Genomic DNA, 23,063 nt, shown 5'->3' with positions numbered 1-23,063 from the left:
TTGTGGAAAAAGATTTACCTGCAAGTTACAATTAAACATTCACATGAGAATGCACACAGAAGACAGACCCTTTAGTTGTGATGTTTGTGGAAAAAGATTTACCTGCAAGTTACAATTAAACATTCACATGAGAATCCACACAGGAGACAAGCCCTTTAGTTGTGATGTTTGTGGAAAAATATTTTCCCAGAAGTCAAGTTTAGACAAACACATGAGATTTCACACAGGAGACAAACCCTTCAGTTGTGATGTTTGTCGAAAAAGATTTGCCTGCAAGTTACAATTAAACATTCACATGAGAATCCACACAGTAGACAAAGCCTTTGGTTGAGATACATGTGGAAAAAGATTTGCCTGGAAGTCAAATTTAACCAGACACATGATAATCCACACAGGAGACAAACCCTTTAGTTGTGATGTTTGTGGAAAAAGATTTACCTGCAAGTTACAATTAAACATTCACATGAGAATGCACACAGAAGACAGACCCTTTAGTTGTGATGTTTGTGGAAAAAGATTTGCCTGCAAGTCAGCTTTAACCAGACACGTGAGAAGCCACACAGGGGAAAAACCCTTTGGTTGTGATCTATGTGGAAAAACATTTGCCAGTAAGTCCAATTTAGACCTGCACATGAGAATACGCACAGACAAGAGAAGCCCTTTGGTTGAGATACTTGTGTTATCAGATTATAAGAAAAGTCAAATTTAAACACACACATGATAACTCACAGAGGAACTAAACCCTCAAGCTGTGATGCTTATGCAAGTCATTTTTAAAAATACACATAAGAACAGACAATGGAGAGAAACCTTTTGAATGTGATGATTGCGGTAAAAACTTGACCTTTTATGTCAGGTCTAAACCAGCACACTAGAATTTACAGAAAACATAAGCTCGTTGCTGGTTATGATTGTGGACAAGATTTAAACATAGTGTTTCCCCCTAATCATATATCGGGCGCAAGTGTGGCTGACATGGTGGTAGTTTGTACTTTAACTGGAGGGTTCCTGAACCCCCGCTCTGTCAGTCTCAGTCGTTGTGTCCTTGGGCAAGACACTTCCTTCACCCTCCTTGCCTGCTGATGGTGGTCAGAGGGCTTGGTGGTGCTGATTGCATGCCAGACTCGCTTGTGTCAGTCTTCCCCGGGGCAGCTATGGCTACAATGTAGCTCACCACTGTCAGTGTATGAATGTGTGTATGAATGGGTGGATGACTGATTGTAGTCTAAAGCGCTTTGGGGTCCTCGGACTTGATAAAGTGCTATACGAGTGCAGGCCATTTACCAAATAGCAGCAATAAACTTGCAGCTTGAAGTTATGGATAGCTTTGTCCGTTCATAGCTGCTCTTATCTACTCTGGTCTCCTTAGTCAGTATTGTTTTTGGCCTGCTTATAGAGGGGCCAGTCCCCTCTGGTGTGGGCTTCTTCATTTGGTGTGGCCCAGCTTCCTCAGGTGTGGTTGCTGTTGTTGTATGTGCAAAATGTCTTGGTGGACACACAAATGCCCTCACCAAAACTGGTTTATGATGTCATTGTGTCAATGAGTTTGTTGAGGTCAGTGGCTGTAACTTAAAAAACACTCCAATCTATGCATTCAAAGCAGGCCTGTAACTTCTGATTTGATTACTCTGTCCACTTCCTTATAGTCCTCACCACAGGCTTACAACTTCATAATTTCTGTTGGTTTGTATAGTCTTGAAGCGGCTCAGGTTGCAGCGCCGGCATCTTTTAAAACTGTGTAGCAGTGGTCCAGAGTGTTAACCTCTCTGGTTGGGGTCTCTGTATTTAGGAAGTTCATACCTGTTCTGTGTTAGGGTTTTTAAAACTTTTGTATTGTTTATCACTCATGTCTGCTCTAAGTGCTTTTCCCTCCTTACATGTCACAGGAAGGGAGATGGGGACAAGAATGAGTTATGCTTTTATGCTTTTATTAGCAGCATCTGGGGGCTATTCACTAGGTCCCCACTTCCCACTTCCTCTGTTTGTTTATAATCAAGACAAATGAACCCTAACCTTTCTGACCCCAACACACGCACCCTCACACACACACACCCTGAATGTTTGTTGAACTGTGTGTGAACCAGCATGTATAAATAAAGAGAGAGGGGTGCCAACACTGTAGATTTGCACTGCAAAGTGTGAGCTACCCTTGCTGCAAGTACATCTGACTCTGTGTCGTTCCTTACCTCTGAGTTGATTAAATAATACCTAACATAACTTGGTCCTTCGAGCCGGATATTATAAGAACTAAACTGATCTTATTTTTCTTGCAGTGACTATGGCGGACCTCTGGGAACAGCCTGACGTTGAGTTAAGCGCTGCCGCACAGCCGCATCTAGGCCTGGTGGCTGAAAGTCCCGGTGTGTGACATTCGCACCTGGCCAGTGGGTTATTGTCTTGCTCGATGCCGGGCGGCTCCGGGAGATCCGACAAAGTCACCTAGAAGTCAACTCCGAGGTGAGATAGTTTTAAAATACAGTACATAAGATAAGAGTAAGCGTTATAGAAATAAAAGAAGAAAAGTACTTAAAAGTCGTTTGGTAGTGTGTCGCCGGTTAAGGACACTGCATTGGGAAGGTTTTATTTCGCCGCAAGGAAATAGCGATAAATTTAGGTTGGATCTCGCCGCAAGGAGATCAAAAACGACTAGGTAGTTCCGCCGTAAGGGAACCGGATAATTTGGTTGGTAACATTTCGCCGGAAGGAAATGAAATTTAATGTTGAATAATAAGAGAGCTCATAAACTAAGCTAGGTCGACCATACATATTGCTGAAGGGACATAAATATGTTAAAATACTGTATGATATAATCTATATTATTATTCTTCCTTTTTTATTACACATTAACCATCATCTCCTAAAAAATGAAAGGGAAAAGTGGGGATTATTGTGTTAATTTTGCTTTAATTTGGGAAGATAAGTTTGGTTTTTCACAAAGTGGAAGTTTGAGTGTAAATAAGTTAAATAGTTAAATAGTTTCAAGTAAAACAGTTGATGGATGGAGATGAGAAAAATAAGAAACATAAGAAAAAGATTAAAAAGCACAGAGTGCATCAATTATGGGGTTAAAGAGTTAAAACTTTCCTGAAGGAAGTTTTGTTTGTCTTAAATACAGGTCCTTCTCAAAATATTAGCATATTGTGATAAAGTTCATTATTTTCCATAATGTCATGATGAAAATTTAACATTCATATATTTTAGATTCATTGCACACCAACTGAAATATTTCAGGTCTTTTATTGTCTTAATACGGATGATTTTGGCATACAGCTCATGAAAACCCAAAATTCCTATCTCACAAAATTAGCATATTTCATCCGACCAATAAAAGAAAAGTGTTTTTAATACAAGAAAACGTCAACCTTCAAATTATCATGTACAGTTATGCACTCAATACTTGGTCGGGAATCCTTTTGCAGAAATGACTGCTTCAATGCGGCGTGGCATGGAGGATATCAGCCTGTGGCACTGCTGAGGTCTTATGGAGGCCCAGGATGCTTCGATAGCGGCCTTTAGCTCATCCAGAGTGTTGGGTCTTGAGTCTCTCAACGTTCTCTTCACAATATCCCACAGATTCTCTATGCGGTTCAGGTCAGGAGAGTTGGCAGGCCAATTGAGCACAGTGATACCATGGTCAGTAAACCATTTACACAGTGGACCAACACCAGCAGCTGACACGGCACCCCAGACCATCACTGACTGTGGGTACTTGACACTGGACTTCTGGCATTTTGGCATTTCCTTCTCCCCAGTCTTCCTCCAGACTCTAGCACCTTGATTTCCGAATGACATGCAGAATTTGCTTTCATCCGAAAAAAGTACTTTGGACCACTGAGCAACAGTCCAGTGCTGCTTCTCTGTAGCCCAGGTCAGACGCTTCTGCCGCTGTTTCTGGTTCAAAAGTGGCTTGACCTGGGGAATGCGGCACCTGTAGCCCATTTCCTGCACATGCCTGTGCACGGTGGCTCTGGATGTTTCTACTCCAGTCTCAGTCCACTGCTTCCGCAGGTCCCCCAAGGTCTGGAATCGGCCCTTCTCCACAATCTTCCTCAGGGTCCGGTCACCTCTTCTCATTGTGCAGCGTTTTCTGCCACACTTTTTCCTTCCCACAGACTTCCCACTGAGGTGCCTTGATACAGCACTCTGGGAACAGCCTATTCGTTCAGAAATTTATTTCTGTGTCTTACCCTCTTGCTTAAGGGTGTCAATAGTGGCCTTCTGGACAGCAGTCAGGTCGGCAGTCTTACCCATGATTGGGGTTTTGAGTAATGAACCAGGCTGGGAGTTTTAAAGGCCTCAGGAATCTTCTGCAGGTGTTTAGAGTTAACTCGTTGATTCAGATGATTAGGTTCATAGCTCGTTTAGAGACCCTTTTAATGATATGCTAATTTTGTGAGATAGGAATGTTGGGTTTTCATGAGCTGTATGCCAAAATCATCCGTATTAAGACAATAAAAGACCTGAAATATTTCAGTTAGTGTGCAATGAATCTAAAATATATGAATGTTAAATTTTCATCATGACATTATGGAAAATAATGAACTTTATCACAATATGCTAATATTTTGAGAAGGATCTGTATTTAGCATTTCCTTTGGCATGTATGAAAAACCAAAATTGCCACAATTCAATAAGTTAAAAAGTCTCAAAAGTTACATTTATAAACGGAGAAATTTTATTAAAACCAGAGAAGCATGTTTCAGATAAATCAATAAATCCATTTGTCTTTATCTTTAATAAATAAATGCAGAACTGACTTTCATCTGGCAAGGCAAGTTAATTTATATAGCACATTTCAGTAGCAAGACAATTCAAAGCGCCGTACATGGGAAAAAATAAAAGGAAAATTACATTACAGTGGCATAAAAGTAATAAAAAAAATAAACAGAATAAATAAGAAAATGAAAGGAAAGTTGGACTGAAAACTTAACCAATAATGTTTAGATAACACATTCAAAGAAAACTCTAATCAAATAAGTTTAATCTTGATTTGAAGCAACTTAGGGTTTCAATGCTTATACAGTTTTCTTGGAGTTTAATTTAAATTTAAGATTTAAAGAATTGGCAATTTACTTTTTAAAAGTGCAAAGAATAATCTTTATGGTTTCATTGTTGTGTTACCATACTTACAATCTGAGTTTAATCCTTTCTTTGTGTTTGAGCTCAGTTTGGTCACAAATTCACTTAGCAAATAATAACCAATCATCCATGATGGCTTTTAAGATCTGCCAATTAAACTTGAGCCCCTCTCCCAGATTCCACCACATCTGTATTAAGAAGCTGTTAGTGGTGGTGATGTCCCTCACAGGAAGAGGGGCCCCAAATCAAATTCTTCTTAAGGCCCTATAAAAGTTTGGGACCACCCTGTCTCAGGCTTTCTGATGCCTTGCTTTGCTGTACTTTAAGAGGTTTGGACCCTCACTGTGAGACCTTTTTGGTCTCAGGTAAAGTCAAACCATTCCTGGATTTAAGAAAAAGACAGAGTTTCCAGCTGCTCATCAGTTATCTGGAAGTCATAGAGCTGTCCAGGGTGCTGAAGCTCTGACTATTGACCAGCTTCTTCCTACCTATGTCAGTGTTTTGGACTCCATGCTTGTTGTCTGCATTGCATTAAAACATGCCTGGAGATGAAACAACCTTGTTATCTTACAACTGCTGTGAGATAACCGTGGCAACCGAGTGAAACATGAAACACTTACTGCAGATGGAAGTTTCCATAGAGAAAATGAAATGTGCCAAATAGAAGTTCACCTGCTTCTGCTTTTCTTTATGAAGACGCTGACATTAACTTTGGATTCGGAGGATTAGTAAAGATCCAGGACAAAAGCTGAGATACCCTGGTGACTGCACCGGTACCACATTCGTATTACATATTTTTAAAGAAGAGCATTAAAGGTTAGATTATTATTTTGTTACAAATCTATATTTTCCACTTTTTTTTTTTTGCTTCCACATCTCTGCCTGCTCAGACGCTTTTCTCCTAAGCTCCCTGCTTGCTTGCATTCTTTTACTCCTAACTTTTTATCTCTTAGCCAAAATTACGGAAATATTGGACTAAAACAACTTCTTACCAGCGACTCCCAAGGATTATTATTATTATTATTATTTTTTTTTTTTAAAGGACTTTGATGTTTTTATAATCGAACTCCAAAGCAGGACAAGTTGACACCAGCTAATCAGCACAAAATGCCTCCCTTCACCACAGAGGACTTCGACAAACCTTTACAGAAATTGGCTGTTTTGGAGATGAAAATCCATCGTCTAGAAGTAAATGTGGAGGTGAATATGGAGTACAACGATGATTCAACTCTGCCTGTGATCCCAAACAATGACAGCCAGCTCAACAACTCAGCTGGCAATCAGAACACTGAGAGTAAACCTACCAGCAGACCCCCCTGGGATGTTATAGGGGCATGCCCAAAAAATCAAGGTGGACGACTCACTGGAAGATCTCAGCAATTAAATAAATTAGAATGGCCAGAATTACAGAAAAATGTCCCCGTTTCCCCTGGGAAAAGGAGACTTCGACAGCGAGCTGCTGTCACAACAACTGATAGGAGTGAGACAGCTGGAAATAATGGAGTTCTCCTCCAGAACAGATTTGCTTCACTACAGAATGAAAACCAGGAAAATGATCCATCTTCTGAGAACAATAAAAGGTTTGAGAACAACCTTCATTCTAAACAGTCTTCTCCTAAGCTGCCAGAGAAAAAGTACCCCACCAGACCAAGAACCCTAATAGTGGGCAACACAGCTGTGGATGGGATTAAAAACTTCTGCAACAAGAAAAACACAGAAGTCATGATTGGTACCAGTAACGTGGTGTCCGATATCTCAGAGAATATTCTTGCAATCACTGAAAAGCGCCCGTCTCTAGAAAACCTTATTATACATTGTGGAGCCATGGATGACATGGCTAAGAAAAAATCAGAAAGACTGAAGGAGGATTTCACTCGTCTTCTGAATATTGTTGGAGGTCTCAATATCAAGGTGTTTCTCAGCGGACCCTTTGCACCGATTTTCTGTGGAGATTAGATTTTTTCAGGACTTCTGATGATTAATAAGTGGTTGAAAAAAACATGTGCTACTAAATCTGTGAACTTCATCGACAACTTCAATATTTTTTGGAAAAAAGACAACTCTTCAAGCAAGATGGTTTCTGTTTGAACAAGCCAGGAGCCAGACGTCTCACATCTAATCTCTTCTATTCAGTAAATAATCCGCCAGCAGCTTCGACCTTCAGCAGAGAACATGGAGTATCAACAACAATGATAACGCTGTTTCCAACAGCTCCAGCAGAAACAATCGGCCAGTTGGCTGAGAAAGAGAGGTCATCACAAAAGGTCTCCCCGTCGAAATCCACAGGAGAAGTGGAGCCCCCATTATACCCCCATCCCCCCAAACTCAGACCCAGACCGACATCCCCGATATACCCCTCACCCCACACCCCAACCCAGACCGCACAGAACTCTCCCATCTCCCCAATGAGCCCGCTTTTTGCTTTACTGGATTCTGATAACATGAAAGGAGCTCTTAAAATCGGGACCCAAATGGTTCTGACATCTTCTCCATTCAACACCCCCCGTGGCCGAGGCCCCGCTACTAAACCAACATCTTATACGTGATAGAAAGAATAAAGCCAAAAGGATAAGAGACAGTAATAAACAATCAACAAAAGCCATAAAGTGTCAGGTACAACCAGACAGAGAGTTAATATCAGCAACTAAGTCATATAAACTGACTTTATTGAATATTAGATCTCTGTCAGGTAAATAATTTTTAATCAATGACCTCATTACTGACCACGATCTTGATGTTATGTTTTTAACAGAAACATGGTTACATGAATTTAATGAAGCTCCCATTCTGATAGAGGCGACACCTCCGAACTACAATTTTCTTTGTGAGAGCAGACAGCAAAGAAAAGGTGGAGGGGGGGCCACTTTGTTTAAAGATTTATTAGAGTGTAAAAAAGTATTTCTGGGCAAATTTGACTCTTTTGAATAATTGGCTCCCCAGGTAAAGAGTCCGGTCCGAACCATGTTCTTGAATATTTACAGGCCTCCTAAGTCCAAAACAAACTTTTTCAGTGATTTTAATGAGCTTTTATCTGTGATTTGTGCATATTATGACTGTTTAATTATTGTGGGAGACTTCAACATTCACATGGACAATCCTGAAGACAGAAGTGCAATAGATCTATGTGACACTCTTAGAAATGTTGGTTTGACTCAACATGTTAAACAGCAAACGCACAAACAGGGACATATTTTGGACTTGATCATCACTAAGGGTCTAAACATTTCCAAGGTGTCTGTAACTGATGTTGCCCTATCTGACCACTTTTCTGTTATTTTTGAAAGCATCACCTCCAATGACTCAATTTGCCAAAGAGATATGATAAGAAAACACATCTTTAAGGACGGTGCCACTGAAACCTTTAACCAGATTTACTCTTCTACCTCCACTTTGCCCTGTAACACTATAGATGAGCTGGTAAATAACTTTCAATCTAAAATCTCAGACATCATTGATTCAATTGCTCCAATTAAAGTGAAAGTCGTTTCTGGAAAGAAAATGTCTCCATGGAGAAGTGCTCCACCAGTCAGAAGTGAAAAAAAGGAGTGTCGAAAAGCTGAACGCAGGTGGAGAAAGACTGGACTCCAGGTTCACTATATTATCTATAAAGAGAGACTATACAGATATAACCTACAACTGAAAAATGCAAGAGAATCTTTCTTTTCTGAGATCATCAGCAAAAACATTAACAATGCTCGTGCATTATTTGCCACGGTCGACAGGTTAACAAACCCTCCTGTAACTCTAGCATTTGAACTCCACTCTACCAGGACCTGCAATGAATTTGCTAAATTCTTTACTGAACAAACCCAAAAGACCAGAGAGGAAGTCAGCACATCCACATCAACTCCAGGACCAATGTTGTCTCCAACTAGAACTGATTTTGACAAAATTAACCAATTTTACCAAATAAACTACAAAAACTTAGAAGAGATAATACAGCAACTAAGCTCTTCTTCCTGCTGTCTCAATGTTTTACCCTCAGCTTTCCTTAATAAAGCTTTGCCTGTCATAACATCTGATTTAACTCAAATAATAAACACGTCCCTTTTGTCAGGTGTTTTCCCCCAGGCCCTAAAAACAGCAATTATCAAACCTCTATTGAAAAAGAGCAACTTGGACAAGCTGCTACTACAGAACTACAGGCCTATATCAAACCTCCCCTTCATCAGTAAGATTATTGAAAAAGCTGTGTTTCAGCAGTTAAACAACTTCCTAACAATGACCAACCGCTTCAATGTCTTCCAGTCAGGCTTCCTGCTCACCACAGTACAGAGACGGCTCTTGTCAAGGTGTTCAATGACATCCGTATAAATGCAGACTGTAGAAGAACCACAGTGCTGGTATTATTGGACCTTAGTGCAGCATTTGACACTGTTGATCACTTCATTTTATTAGAGCACCTGGAAAACTGGGTCAGCCTTTCTGGTACAGCACTCAACTGGTTTAAATCCTACTTGAAGGACAAGGACTTTTTTGCATCAGTAGGTAACTTTACATCAGAGAGCACAAAAATCACATGTGGCGTTCCCCAAGGGTCCATCTTAGGGCCCCTCCTATTCAATATCTACATGCTCCCCCTAACTCAGATTTTAATAAACAACAACGTAAGTTTTCATAACTATGCAGACGACACACAGCTATACGTTAAAATGTCACCAGGTGACCATGAACCCATTCAAGCGCTGGGTAAATGCTTAGAAGAAATCAATGCATGGATGGGCCTAAATTTTCTTCAGCTGAATCAAAATAAAACTGAAGTAATAATCTTTGGACCAAAGGAAGAGCATTTAAAAGTTAGCACAGAGCTTCCGGTAATACAGCTAGAAACCACTAGTCAGGCTCGAAACCTGGGTGTAGTGATGGACTCAGACCTGAACCTTCAGAGGCACATAAAGGTAGTAACTAGGTCGGCCTTCTATCACCTAAAGAACATCTCCAGGATTAAAGGACTAATGTCTCAGCAGGACCTTGAAAAACTAATTCATGCATTCATATTTAGTAGAATTGATTACTGCAATGGTGTCTTCACAGGTCTGCCTAAAAAGTCGATCAGACAGCTGCAGTTGATCCAGAACACTGCTGCCCGCGTCCTCACTAGAACTAAGAAAGTGGAGCACATCACCCTGGTTCTAAAGTCCCTACACTGGCTCCCTGTAGCTCAGAGAATAGACTTTAAAATACTTCTGTTAGTCTATAAATCACTGAATAGCTTAGCACCAAAATACATTACAGACTTGTTGTCAGTGTATCAACCACCCAGACCTCTCAGGTCATCTCGCTCAAATCTACTCTGTATACCCAAAACCAGAACTAAACATGGAGAAGCAGCTTTTAGTTCTTATGCTCCACTAATCTGGAATAAACTCCCAGAAAACTGTAAAAGCGCCCAAACCCTAAGTTGCTTTAAATCAAGATTAAAAACGTATTTGTTTAGAGTGGCCTTTGACTGTGCCATCTAGGCATGATTAGTTGCGTTTTCAGTCCAATTTTCCTTTCATTTTCTTGTCCATCATTCTATTCTCTTTATTTTATTTTACTTTTTTAAATTACCTCTGTTTTTTGATTTTATCATTTGATTTGTTTTTCTGTGTCTGTATCTGTGTTTATTTGCTTTGTGATTGTATTGTAATTGTATGTACAGAGCTTTGAGTGTCTCATTGCTGAAAAGCGCTATATAAATAAACTTACCTTACCCTACCTCCAGTGATGTAAAGAAGCTGATATAACCCTCAGCTCTGCGAGCCTCATGATTCTTCATGTGACTCAGGAATCAAAAATGTTTGGAAGGATATATTTCCTGATTTATCCATGATATGGTGGGTAATGTTTGTTTTTCTGATATTTGAACATTTTATATCCCTAAATATGATATGAAATTTTGAGAATTAATCACTAATCCATTATTATTTTCACAAATGCAACTTTTCTAGACTAAAATCTCCCTTTATTGCAGTCTACAAAGATTCTGACCTAAATATAAATGATATCCAAACCTGTTGGAACAAGAAGGCAGGTAGAACTAGAAATATTTGTATTTCCTTGGAAGTTTGTTCTAATGTTCAAATGTTTTTCATTCTTTGGGGCCTCCTGGCTCATTGCTCGACGTTTTAATTGTTACCTTGTCTCAACACATTTCATCCGTATTTTTTAAATATTCACTTTGAAACATCGTGTTTGGGAACAATTGTATAAACACACGTGAAACAGTAATAATAACAACAATACATTTATTTCCGGTTCCGCTGGCCCCGCCCCCTCTTCCCAAACACGCGGATCTCTTCCGGGTTCTTCATCCTTTGTTCCCTGTTCGTCAGCAGCCCAGAAGCGGGAGTGTTGATAAAGCTGTAAGAGAGCTGCAGCAGCAGCAGTTGATGAACTCTGAAAAGAAGTCCAGCAGCTTGAGGAACATCTGGTCAAAGAAACTGGAGGGAAGCAGGAGCTCAAACAGCGGCAGGACGCAGCAGAGGAAGAGACACCAGATGATGGATGATGTTTTCCAGCCCAGATTAGGTTTGGATGTTTCCTTCTTCATGCCAACTGTGTGGATGGTAGTTAAAGTTTAGGAGCCGTTTTCAGTCTGCTGGTGGATTATTCCTCTGAATTAGAACTCGTTGTTAGGATAGTGAAACATCAGCAGGAGCTTCTGGAGCCCAGCTCAGAAATATTAGAGTTTGAAACGACAGAGGATCATCTAACTGCGGTGAAGTGAGCCGACGATCGCTGACGGTAGAAATCAGATGCGTCCATCCATGGTGTATTACGGTAGAGGAGCGGTATGGGAGCCGCTGGAAGCACAAAGATCTGTTTGTTGGGAATGATTACAGCTGCAGGAGTTTTGGACAAACATCTCATGTTGTTTCAGTTTCAATGTTTGAGGAAGATGTTTAATGCTACTTATATGATAAGTAGTTAATCCATCAATGAATATGTTAAAATATCAATGTTATATTACAACACAGTCATTTATCTAGAGACATTTAAAGTAACCTAAAATTAATTGATTTATAAATTAATAAATTCTGACTGAATAAAATAAAAACAGCCACATTAACAGTCTGGACTGTGAAAACATTCATCCTTTCATGTTTGGTATTACATTACCGCCATCTCCTGGTAGGTGGTGCAACCGTCTCTCTGCAATCTGAATGGAAATAATCCATTCAAAGTAACTTCTAACACACTTCCTCAATTTGCAAAGATCATTTGTAGATGTCTATTTCTTCCATCTCCTAAGGAGTGCTGGTGTTTGGGCTCTGGTCAAGGTAGATGTTCACCACAGGACCTTGAAAGAGCTTGAATGTGTCTTGAAATGTTGTTTTGTTCACAAACTTTTGTCTGAGCTAACGCACCCTGTTGGCGGTCAGACGTCTCGGAGTCCCTCCTGTCCTTGGTCTCCAGAAGTGATCACACTCTATCTAACACTGACTCTTAAAGGAATGACTCTCAAACAGTTTCTAACTTTTAGCTCCTTTAATCTAAATTAGGCAGAGGAATGATTACAGAGATCAGCGCTGAGGCTCCCATGAGATTTTCTCACATAGCTGTGGATCCACAGAAGGTCAACTCGTGTTTTAATGCAGTGCATTAAACCAAACTAACTGATGGTTCTGTCTTCTCCACAGACCTCATTGCTTCAGTCCAAACTAGATCAGGTCTTTGATCTGATTATTCGTCCTCCTCCGTCTCCATCTGGACAATCGTCTCGTCGTTGGACGCCGATCTATGAGATGAACTTTCCTGACCTCTGTGTGTATTAGAGACTCAACAGGATGACCTGGATCATTATGAAGCATCTGATGATGTGTTCAAGGAACAGAGGACAAAACAACTGAGGACTGGAAACATGTAGCATGAGTCATGTTTTGTGTTCATGGAAGAAGTTTTTCTTTTTTTTTCTTTCTGCTCTCAGTGGAGGAGGACGCTTATTTTCTGTCTCCCGCACCCCCTCCCATATCTTCCCTGCTTCAGCTCTGTTTCTTGTCTTCTTTTTGGAGCCTCTTCTTGCATATCTTCCAAATTCTGAGTTATGAATTTGGTCAGCTGGTCTCTCAATGAAATTGATCAAATTTTCTCGAGGAGAAGACAGGGTGAAGGGGAACCCTCTTGTCCAGATGGGACGTTTTGGATATACAATGGACTCCTGGCAGAAGTGGAGGATTGTGTGTCTGTCAATAATGTCAGTCGAGGATGTTGAAGATACGTATATAATTGGATGTTTGATATCAGGATTTCTGCTTTTTGGAGTCAGCGGTTACCTGGCATATCGAGAAATTTGGAGAATGTCAGCAGCTGTTCTGGCCATTGTAAGGCTGCCTGGCATGTATGATGAGATCTTCAGAGCGATCAACACTCAGACTGAGATGTTACGTGAGCTGAATCGTAGACTGGATGTGATCCTTACACAGGATCGCAGGCAAGTTGCAACTTACCTAATGTGGCCTCTTTTCTCATCTAGCAAGGGCAGCGCCAGTGAGTGGGCAGCAAAGCCTCGGTGACCCGTCCCCCCCTTGTCTTGTATCATGATGTATGTTTGGATGGGTTGTACTGGACTTCTAATTTCCTCTCGGGGATCAATAAAGTATCTTTGAATTGAATTGAATTTCTCAGTGGCTGTTTTGTTCCTCTGAGAAAGATTTAGTTTTGTGTTGATCTCAGTATTTCCCAGTTTTATGTTTCATTTTGTTGTGATTCTTGAAGTGTGATTGTCAAAAAGAAAACTTTATTTAAATCATGTTGAACTAATTCAACTTTAACTGTCCTTTTATTTAGTTTTGTCCCTAAACTTTAAACCAACTCTTTATTTTCCTCTCCAGGCTGCAGAGTCTGCTGATATAAACATGCATCATGCATTCATGTTTTTCCTGATAAACTGTGTAAAATAATGTGCACTACATGTGGCATCCCTGCTACTTCACACTTTGAGCTTGTTAAATGTTTGAAGCTAAATATTTCTAGGATAAAAGACATCATCTGGCAGATTAGCTCAGATTGCTTCAAAACTCTTCCATGATGAAGAGCATTAGTGAAAACGAAGACTGGTCATAGTTGGAAAGTGTTTTAGCTGTGATCAAATAGCTCCGTCTGTTAGAGGATCTCCTGTAGTCTGTAGGGTCGGTTCTCTGAAGGTTCCTGAGGACCAACAAGCTGACAAGGAAATGGATCCATAAAAAGTTTGAGACACAAGAGTGTCGACCTGTTGGATGGTCTCTACAACATGAGACCAGCTTGAAGCTGAAATGGTTCTGACTGAAGACCCAAATAGTGTCAGACATTAAAGACGCATAAAGGATTTTTATTGCACTGTATGAAGGCTGCAGACACCAACAAACAAGATGTTCTGGACTGAGACATTTTGACTGCTGGGAATTTATCTCACTTGGTGAGCTTGACTTTGATTCCAATAACTTTAAACCTGTAACTGTGTCAAACTGACCGGATGTTCTCAATCAAAGGTTTTCTCTCTGAATGGAGATAAAGAAATGTTGGCTTTAGTTCTTCATCTGGTCATCTGAGACGAACATTGCTGATAAACTGTTGGAGATGATGATCTCAGAGTGGAAAGTTTGAACCATGTTTCATGTATCATGTGTGACCTGGTAGATCAAGGTGTTGGTTAGTATGAACTGCATGGGCTTCATCTAAAACCAACTGTGTCAGGGTTTAAACGCAGCAAACTGGAGGAAGGACAGACAGGGTATGAAACACAGAAAACATCTGATTCATGGAGACACTGATCAAGAATGATCATATCTGTGCAGCGTCCCAACTCAGTTACCTTCTGCTACAACTAATCTGTCCACTAGAGGGAGCACAGATACTTCCACAGGTTCTGCTTCAAACTTAAAGATGAAATAACTGCATTCAGTGTTATTGGACTACTTTGTTAAATCTTTGAATAAAGAAATGTCTGTTTTTATTTCCTTGTTTTCCTTCAAATAGTTTTAAGAAGCAACGTCCAGCTTTCTGACTCAATAACTCATTTTATTAAGAATTGGAGGATAAAGAAACCAAAGACTGACAAACACATTTAACACGACTAAAACAAGATGAAATGCTGAAGGAAAGAACTCAGTGTGTCATGTTCATTTTTCATGATGTGTTTTTAATCAAATATTTAGACTGAAAATAAAACAAGTCAAATAAAACAACAGCAACAAATTTCCACCCACTGCTCTAAAAGTGAGAGCTGTAAAAAACGACAGCATGAATAAAAGCAAATAAAAACAGAAGGTTACAGTAAACACACATAAAATGATTCCTTGGCCGGCTGATATAGAAATGACCTGTTACTGGATACAAATTCACATTTACCTTCAGAAAGTTCAACCATGTTTTCCAGCTGGAGCCAAACACTGTTGAGCTGGATGTCACCTGTGCTGAAAGCCAGCAGATAACCAAACCCCAGCATGATTTCAATGTGTGAGAACATAATAGAAGGGGAGGAAGGGAGGGAATAAAGCTCAGACAGCATGGGATCAAAGTCTGTGGTGACATTAACTTCAGTCCAACTGTGGAAATAAAATGATAAAAGTCCAGAAAAAGAGAGAAAACATGAATGAGCCAACAGCTCAGTGTGATAGACTAAAGTACTGAGAACATCTAGTGTCCTAGTTCAAGTCCTCAACAGACCAAAGAGCTTCTATTAATAGATCTTTACCATACATTATGTTCAACTTGACATTAGTTAGTAAAGTTGAAAGAAAATTCACATTAGTTGATAAACCAGTTGCTGTCAGCTCCATCCATCACATTGAGCCAATAGGTCAGAGGTCATGACTGAAAGGCTTCAGAATACAACAATAAAGTGTCTGGTTGGATAGCTCAAGGTGTTTGATCAGAGATCAGCAACATGGAGGTCATGGGATCAAGACTGAGAAGATCCATGTTTTTAAAAACCAAAACTGAATAATTTCAGAGAACTTTGAAGAACATTTCAAAGAGTTGAACCAGTGTGAGTCAATAGCTCAACATGATGGACCGTAGGGTGGAGATTCAAGAAGATTTGAGTTTAACTTCTCATCAGGAACCATTTAGGAGCTGCCTGCCTGCCTGCTACTTGTTGCCTGAGTGTTGAGCCTATGTGGAAACTGTAACCTGTGTGTGTGATGATCCTATCATCGTTCCTCCAGCACTTGGAGCCTTTTTGGATTACCTGTCTGGATTCTGCATACACTCCACGACCGAGCATTCTTCATCTTCTGCTGGACCTATGCTACACTACGACAAGGGTACTCCTCCTGCAGACCTGTTCACCCTCCAACGTAACTCCAGCTTCACCCTCCGCTCACTTCCCATGGAGAGTACGAGTGCTGTGAACTCTACATTAGTTTCTTAACTCCGTCTCCCCTGGCGGATTCCGTTCTCTCTCTATTGGAGAGACCAGACTTCTGTCACTTCCTTGTAGGATTTAGGAAATAATAAACTTCTTTTCACCGTGAGATTATCTCTGCTTGTGTTCTTTCTGTATGTGGGTCAGATCAGTGTCAAAAATGATGTCAGAACACTCAGGCCAAACAGACCCAGCAGAAAGTCTCAGTAGAACTCTGTCTGAACATTCTCACCAGATTCACTCACACGATTCAGCTCTCCGTTCACTTTCTGAACAGATCCAACAGAATAATCAGCAACTAGATCATATTGTGTCTTTACTCCAGCATTCTTTAAATCTTCAGACCTCCGAGTCCTCTGAGGGCGCTGTAGCAGCTTCTACTTCTCAACGTCTTTCACACTCTTGCGACGTCACTTCCCCTATTCCGGAGAAGTTTTCTGGTGACATTGATCACTGTAAGGGGTTTTTGTTGCAATGTACTCTCATCTTTAACCGTTCTCCTGATAGTTTTCCCCATGATGATGCTAAGATTTCTTATATACTTGGATTACTTACTGGAAGGGCCTTACGTTGGGCTGAGGCTCGTTTTTCTGACTGTAATCAGTTTGATTGCTCTTTTGATGATTTCATTCTTGAATTCAAGCTGACTTTCTCCTCTGAGACTGACCAGACTAACGTCTCTCGCCAGTTATGGGCTTTGAATCAGAGGAACAGACCTGTCTCTGAATTAGCCTTAGAATTTCGTACTCTTGCAGCTGCCTCTGGTTGGAATGATAGTGCTCTTAGAACAGCTTTTTTCCAGTCCCTAGATGAGCCTTTGAAGGATGAGTTAGCTTTGATTGATGAACCTAAGACCCTTAATGGGCTAATATTGTTAGCCACACGGATTGACAGTCGTATGCCTGAGAGAAGGAGAGCTCGTTCTGAGCGTTTCATGGTTCGTTCTTCACTTCCTGCAGACTCACAACCCAATGCTAGATCTCTCCCTCTAGTAGTCCTGCTTGAACCTGAACCCATGCAGGTAGGCCGCACTCATCTTACCCCTGAGGAGAGACAACGGCGTAGACAGGGGAACCAGTGCTTTTACTGTGGCTCATCCAATCACCTTATTGCAGCTTGTCCAACCTGTCCTACCCGGCCAAAAGACAGGGTCCGCTAGTTTTTTCGGGGGAGCTAACGGACCAGTTTAATGATTTTGAAGCCCCTAGATTTTCCCTACCAGCCACCTTGATTGGGAGTCAGCAGACTAGGAATATTTTAGCACTCATTGATTCCGGCTGTGAGCAGAATTTTATCGATAGCAAGTTGGTAGAACTGGCCCAGATTGAGATTGAGCTTCTGGATACGCCACGATTAGTTTCTGCCTTAGATGGACGGAGGTTGCAGAGAATTACTCACAAGACCATACCTATTGAACCAGTTCTCTCCTGAAATCATAGGGAGATGATTTATTTTTATGTATTTCCGGTTTCTCAGTCTTCTTTAGTTCTTGGTTATCCTTGGCTGCAAAGACACAACCCTCATTTAAACTGGTCCGAACTCCGCATTGAGGCCTGGTCTAATTATTGTCATTCCAATTGCCTTCAGTCGGCCTTACCTGTTAGGAACTCCACTGAGCCTAGTCCTCTTAGTGATGACATTCCTGACCTGTCCAGGGTCCCTGCAGTGTACCATGATTTAGGACTAGCCTTCAGCAAGAGTAGGGCTCTTACTTTGCCTCCCCATAGGCCCTATGACTGTGCCATTGACTTCCTTCCTGGGGCTCCACTCCCCATTAGTAGATTGTATCCCATCTCTGGACCTGAACGACAGGCCTTGGAGGAGTACATTAATGACTCCCTGGCTGCTGGTATTATTCGTCCCTCTTCCTCCCCTGTGGGTGCTGGGGTTTTTTTTGTTGGGAAGAAGGATGGTTCCCTTCGTCCTTGTATTGATTATCGGGGTTTGAACCAGATTACAGTTAAGAATAGGTACCCACTTCCTTTACTTTCCTCTGCGTTCAAACCAGTTCAGGGATCTACTGTCTTTACCAAGCTTGACCTTAGGAGTGCTTATCATCTAGTTAGAATCCACCAGGGGGACGAGTGGAAGACAGCTTTTCAGACTCCTTTGGGTCATTTTGAGTGTTTAGTCATGCCTTTTGGACTTTGCAACGCCCCAGCAGTCTTCCAGTCGCTGATTAATGATGTGTTAAGAGATTTTTTGAACATCTTTGTTTTTGTGTACCTCGACGATATTCTGATCTACTCCAGAGACCTTGAAGAACACCATCATCACGTTCGACTAGTCCTTCAACGGCTGCTGGAGAACCGATTATTTATTAAGGCTGAGAAATGTGAGTTTCACCAGTCCTCTGTTACCTTCCTGGGTCTCATCTTAGAGGGTGGACAGGTTCGTTCTGATCCTGATAAGATCAAGGCAGTCCTTGAGTGGCCGATTCCCTAGGCAAGAAGATAACTTCAACGCTTCCTGGGGTTTGCTAATCTATTTGTTCTTGCTGTGATGTTCCTGAATCGTTTTCCTGAAGGAAGTGGGACAAACAGTACATTGCCTGGGTGGGTGTGGTCTCTAGCAATGTTTCTGGCTCTTTTCTGGACTCGTGCTGCATAAATCACGTCCAGATCTGGTAGACAACATCCCACAATCCCCTGTGCTGTCCTCACCACTCATGATCAGTCCTTTCTCTCCTGTGCCGTGCAGCTCCCATACCACACCATCACACTGAGGCACAGGATGCTTTCAGCTGTGGTCCTGTAAAGGTTTGTGAGCAGCTGAGTAGAGAGTCCAGTCCGTTTCAGCTTCCTGACAAAGAAGAGCCGTTGTTGGACCTTTTTACCAGGTGGGAGGTGTTCTCAGTCCAGGAGAGGTCAGTGGAAATATGAATGTCCAGGAACTTTATGCTGTCCACACGCTCCACCACCTCCCCCTGTATGTAGAGAGGAGCGTGTTCAGTCCTCCTGGACTTCCTTGGTCCAGTCATCCACTATGACTTCCTTGGTCTTTGCTGGTGTTCAGGATTAGGTTGTTCCTGGAGCACCACTGAGTCAGACTGAGGACCTCCTGTCTGTAGTGGGTCTCATCATTGTTAGATATGAGGAGCATATATTGTGAATAGCAGAGCAGTCGTGTGTGAATAGGGTGAAGAGGGCGGGGCTGAGAGTACAACCCTGTGGCTTGCCGGTGTTGAGGATCAGTGGGGCAGATGTGATTTTCCCTATCCTCACCACCTGGGGCCTGGTGGTGAGGAAGCTGCTGATGTAAAGGAAAGGATGATCCTTTCAAAGCACTTCATGATGACCGGGGTCAGAGCGACTAGATGGTATCATTACAGCTGATGAAGGTTGATTTCGTGTTTCTCTGTAAAATCAGTTTTTAGCAGCTTAGTTCTAGGACTAACACCATCTATATAGTTTATGTAAAGACATCAAGTATTGATCAAATGAGTCATTATTTGACAATAGACAGGTCCTTCTCAAAATATTAGCATATTGTGATAAAGTTAATTATTTTCCATAATGTCATGATGAAAATTTAACATTCATATATTTTAGATTCATTGCACTCTAACTGAAATATTTCAGGTCTTTTATTGTCTTAATACGGATGATTTTGGCATACAGCTCATGAAAACCCAAAATTCCTATCTCACAAAATTAGCATATCATTAAAAGGGTCTCTAAACGAGCTATGAACCTAATCATCTGAATCAACGAGTTAACTCTAAACACCTGCAAAAGATTCCTGAGGCCTTTAAAACTCCCAGCCTGGTTCATCACTCAAAACCCCAATCATGGGTAAGACTGCCGACCTGACTGCTGTCCAGAAGGCCACTATTGACACCCTCAAGCAAGAGGGTAAGACACAGAAAGAAATTTCTGAACGAATAGGCTGTTCCCAGAGTGCTGTATCAAGGCACCTCAGTGGGAAGTCTGTGGGAAGGAAAAAGTGTGGCAGAAAACGTTGCACATCGAGAAGAGGTGACCGGACCCTGAGGAAGATTGTGGAGAAGGGCCGATTCCAGACCTTGGGGGACCAGCGGAAGCAGTGGACTGAGTCTGGAGTAGAAACATCCAGAGCCACCGTGCACAGGCGTGTGCAGGAAATGGGCTACAGGTGCCGCATTCCCCAGGTCAAGCCCCTTTTGAACCAGAAACAGCGGCAGAAGCGCCTGACCTGGGCTACAGAGAAGCAGCACTGGACTGTTGCTGAGTGGTCCAAAGTACTTTTTTCGGATGAAAGCAAATTCTGCATGTCATTCGGAAATCAAGGTGCCAGAGTCTGGAGGAAGACTGGGGAGAAGGAAATGCCAAAATGCCAGAAGTCCAGTGTCAAGTACCCACAGTCAGTGATGGTCTGGGGTGCCGTGTCAGCTGCTGGTGTTGGTCCACTGTGTTTTATCAAGGGCAGGGTCAATGCAGCTAGCTATCAGGAGATTTTGGAGCACTTCATGCTTCCATCTGCTGAAAAGCTTTATAGAGATGAAGATTTCATTTTTCAGCATGACCTGGCACCTGCTCACAGTGCCAAAACCACTGGTAAATGGTTTACTGACCATGGTATCACTGTGCTCAATTGGCCTGCCAACTCTCCTGACCTGAACCCCATAGAGAATCTGTGGGATATTGTGAAGAGAACGTTGAGCGACTCAAGACCCAACACTCTGGATGAGCTAAAGGCCGCTTTCGAAGCATCCTGGGCCTCCATAAGACCTCAGCAGTGCCACAGGCTGATTGCCTCCATGCCACGCCGCATTGAAGCAGTCATTTCTGCAAAAGGATTCCCGACCAAGTATTGAGTGCATAACTGTACATGATTATTTGAAGGTTGACGTTTTTTGTATTAAAAACACTTTTCTTTTATTGGTCGGATGAAATATGCTAATTTTGTGAGATAGGAATTTTGGGTTTTCATGACCTGTATGCCAAAATCATCCATATTAAGACAATAAAAGACCTGAAATATTTCAGTTAGTGTGCAATGAATCTAAAATATATGAATGTTAAATTTTCATCATGACATTATGGAAAATAATGAACTTTATCACAATATGCTAATATTTTGAGAAAGACCTGTATATACATATATATAATCATACTGCTGTATGTTTGAACTTTGCTGCAGATGCACATTCAATCCAATCCTAAATTTGACCCCAGAAACAGAACCATAGAAAGTTCTCCTGGTGGGCCTTACTGTTGTACTTTAATGTGTTTTATGCCCCCAGACTGTATGGACCCTCCTTGACATAACCTTAAAATACTGGACATCACTGAGGTGTTACTTCTAGCTTTGTACATTATTTGATTTAACTGAATTAAAGTAAATCAGAGGGACAACAACTACTTATTTTTATTCACTGATCAATCTGTCTCCCACCTGTTGAGATTTATATCTCAGTTTTTGTGTTCATTTCTGTTCTAAAGTCCTCTGAAAGTGAACCAGTAATGATCAGTCTGATGGTGTGAAGATGATCCTCTGCTGCATCGTCTATCAGCTGAAATGTTTCCATGTGTTAAACTGAGTGACTGAAGGAACCGAAGCTTCTAGTTAAAGTCAATCAGTGAATGAAAATGTATCTTCATCATGTGTGTTCTTGGCTGCAGCTCCATGTGTGTGAGCTGATGTGAACTGAGCAGCATGGATCAGTGTGAGGACAGAGAGGACAGAGTCCCTCCCTCTAAAACCACTCTGTGTGGAGAACATGAGGACCAGAGCAAAGTTCAGAGGTCAGATCACCATCTCTAACTGTCCAGGACTCTTCTCCATGTCAGAGCTCAGCTCTCACATCACCAAACCATCTTTATTCACAGGAAACGATCAGAACCAGAACCTGGACCTGGACCCAGCTGTGTGTCCTTAAAGAGCAACAGGTCAATGGATGAACTTATTGTTTTTAAATCAGCTCAACGTTCAGCTGCAAACAGGTGAGCTGTTTCTAAATGTTCAAACTAATTAGTTGAAACTAACTTCATTCCAACATATTAATGAGAACACAACTCTTTCTCACACATGTCTGTGTTCACATGTGAAGCAGTGTGTGATGGATGCTAAATCATGGAAATAATCAAACCATTGTATTATTGTGATGATATGAAATGATCTTGTTAGATGATATTGGAGCTAAAATCAGTTGTTCTTCCATCCAGTTGAATCATTCTGTATCACCTTGTGTCACATTAGTTCATCAGAGTTGGTGCTTCTGCAGAGATTAAGGTGACTGCACATGTAGGCAAGTCATGATGCTGATTCAAGGATTAGATGTCAACTAAATAATCCAAACTAAATCTGATGGAAAACATGATCTCTCACTGTTATCTGCAAACATCAGTGAAATCAACAGCTTCTAAAGTACATTTGTGTTCATTCAAAATGAACATCAGTCTTATTATCAGCAAACTGCTCCACAGTCTCCTTCAGCAGCCACTAAATGTCATCAACAATACAAGATCATCTACGTGCTGCTGTGATGAAGTCTGATGATGAGAACAAGATCAATGTTTTAGAGGACATTTAGTGTGGATTACTTGATTTATGAAAGGTCCTTGAATGCACCACCATGGCCTGTATGACCATAAAAAGCTTTCCAGAAGCTCAGAAATGATGAGCTGAGAATAAAGCTGCTGCTCTAAAGGGGTTCCATCATCAGTTTAAG

The 23,063-nt window shown here is 41.3% G+C and overlaps 1 protein-coding gene across 2 annotated transcripts in view; it reads left to right on the top strand.

The window, feature by feature from the left end:
- Window positions 1-23,063, top strand: part of LOC124861401 (NACHT, LRR and PYD domains-containing protein 4C-like) — a 609,184-nt gene that overhangs the window by 493,662 nt on the left and 92,459 nt on the right. For both annotated transcript variants that reach the window (XM_047355128.1, XM_047355127.1), the window contains exons 2-3: window positions 22,015-22,137; window positions 22,222-22,335. In XM_047355128.1, coding sequence (XP_047211084.1) covers window positions 22,049-22,137; window positions 22,222-22,335 — 203 coding nt within the window. In that variant the 5' untranslated portion in view covers window positions 22,015-22,048. The remainder of the gene's footprint in view (window positions 1-22,014; window positions 22,138-22,221; window positions 22,336-23,063) is intronic.

This window comes from Girardinichthys multiradiatus, chromosome 24, assembly GCF_021462225.1.
Source record: "Girardinichthys multiradiatus isolate DD_20200921_A chromosome 24, DD_fGirMul_XY1, whole genome shotgun sequence".
Classification (NCBI taxonomy): Eukaryota; Metazoa; Chordata; class Actinopteri; order Cyprinodontiformes; family Goodeidae; genus Girardinichthys; species Girardinichthys multiradiatus.
The sequence above is the reverse complement of the archived record's forward strand: the minus strand, read 5'-3'. Positions and strand labels throughout refer to the sequence as shown.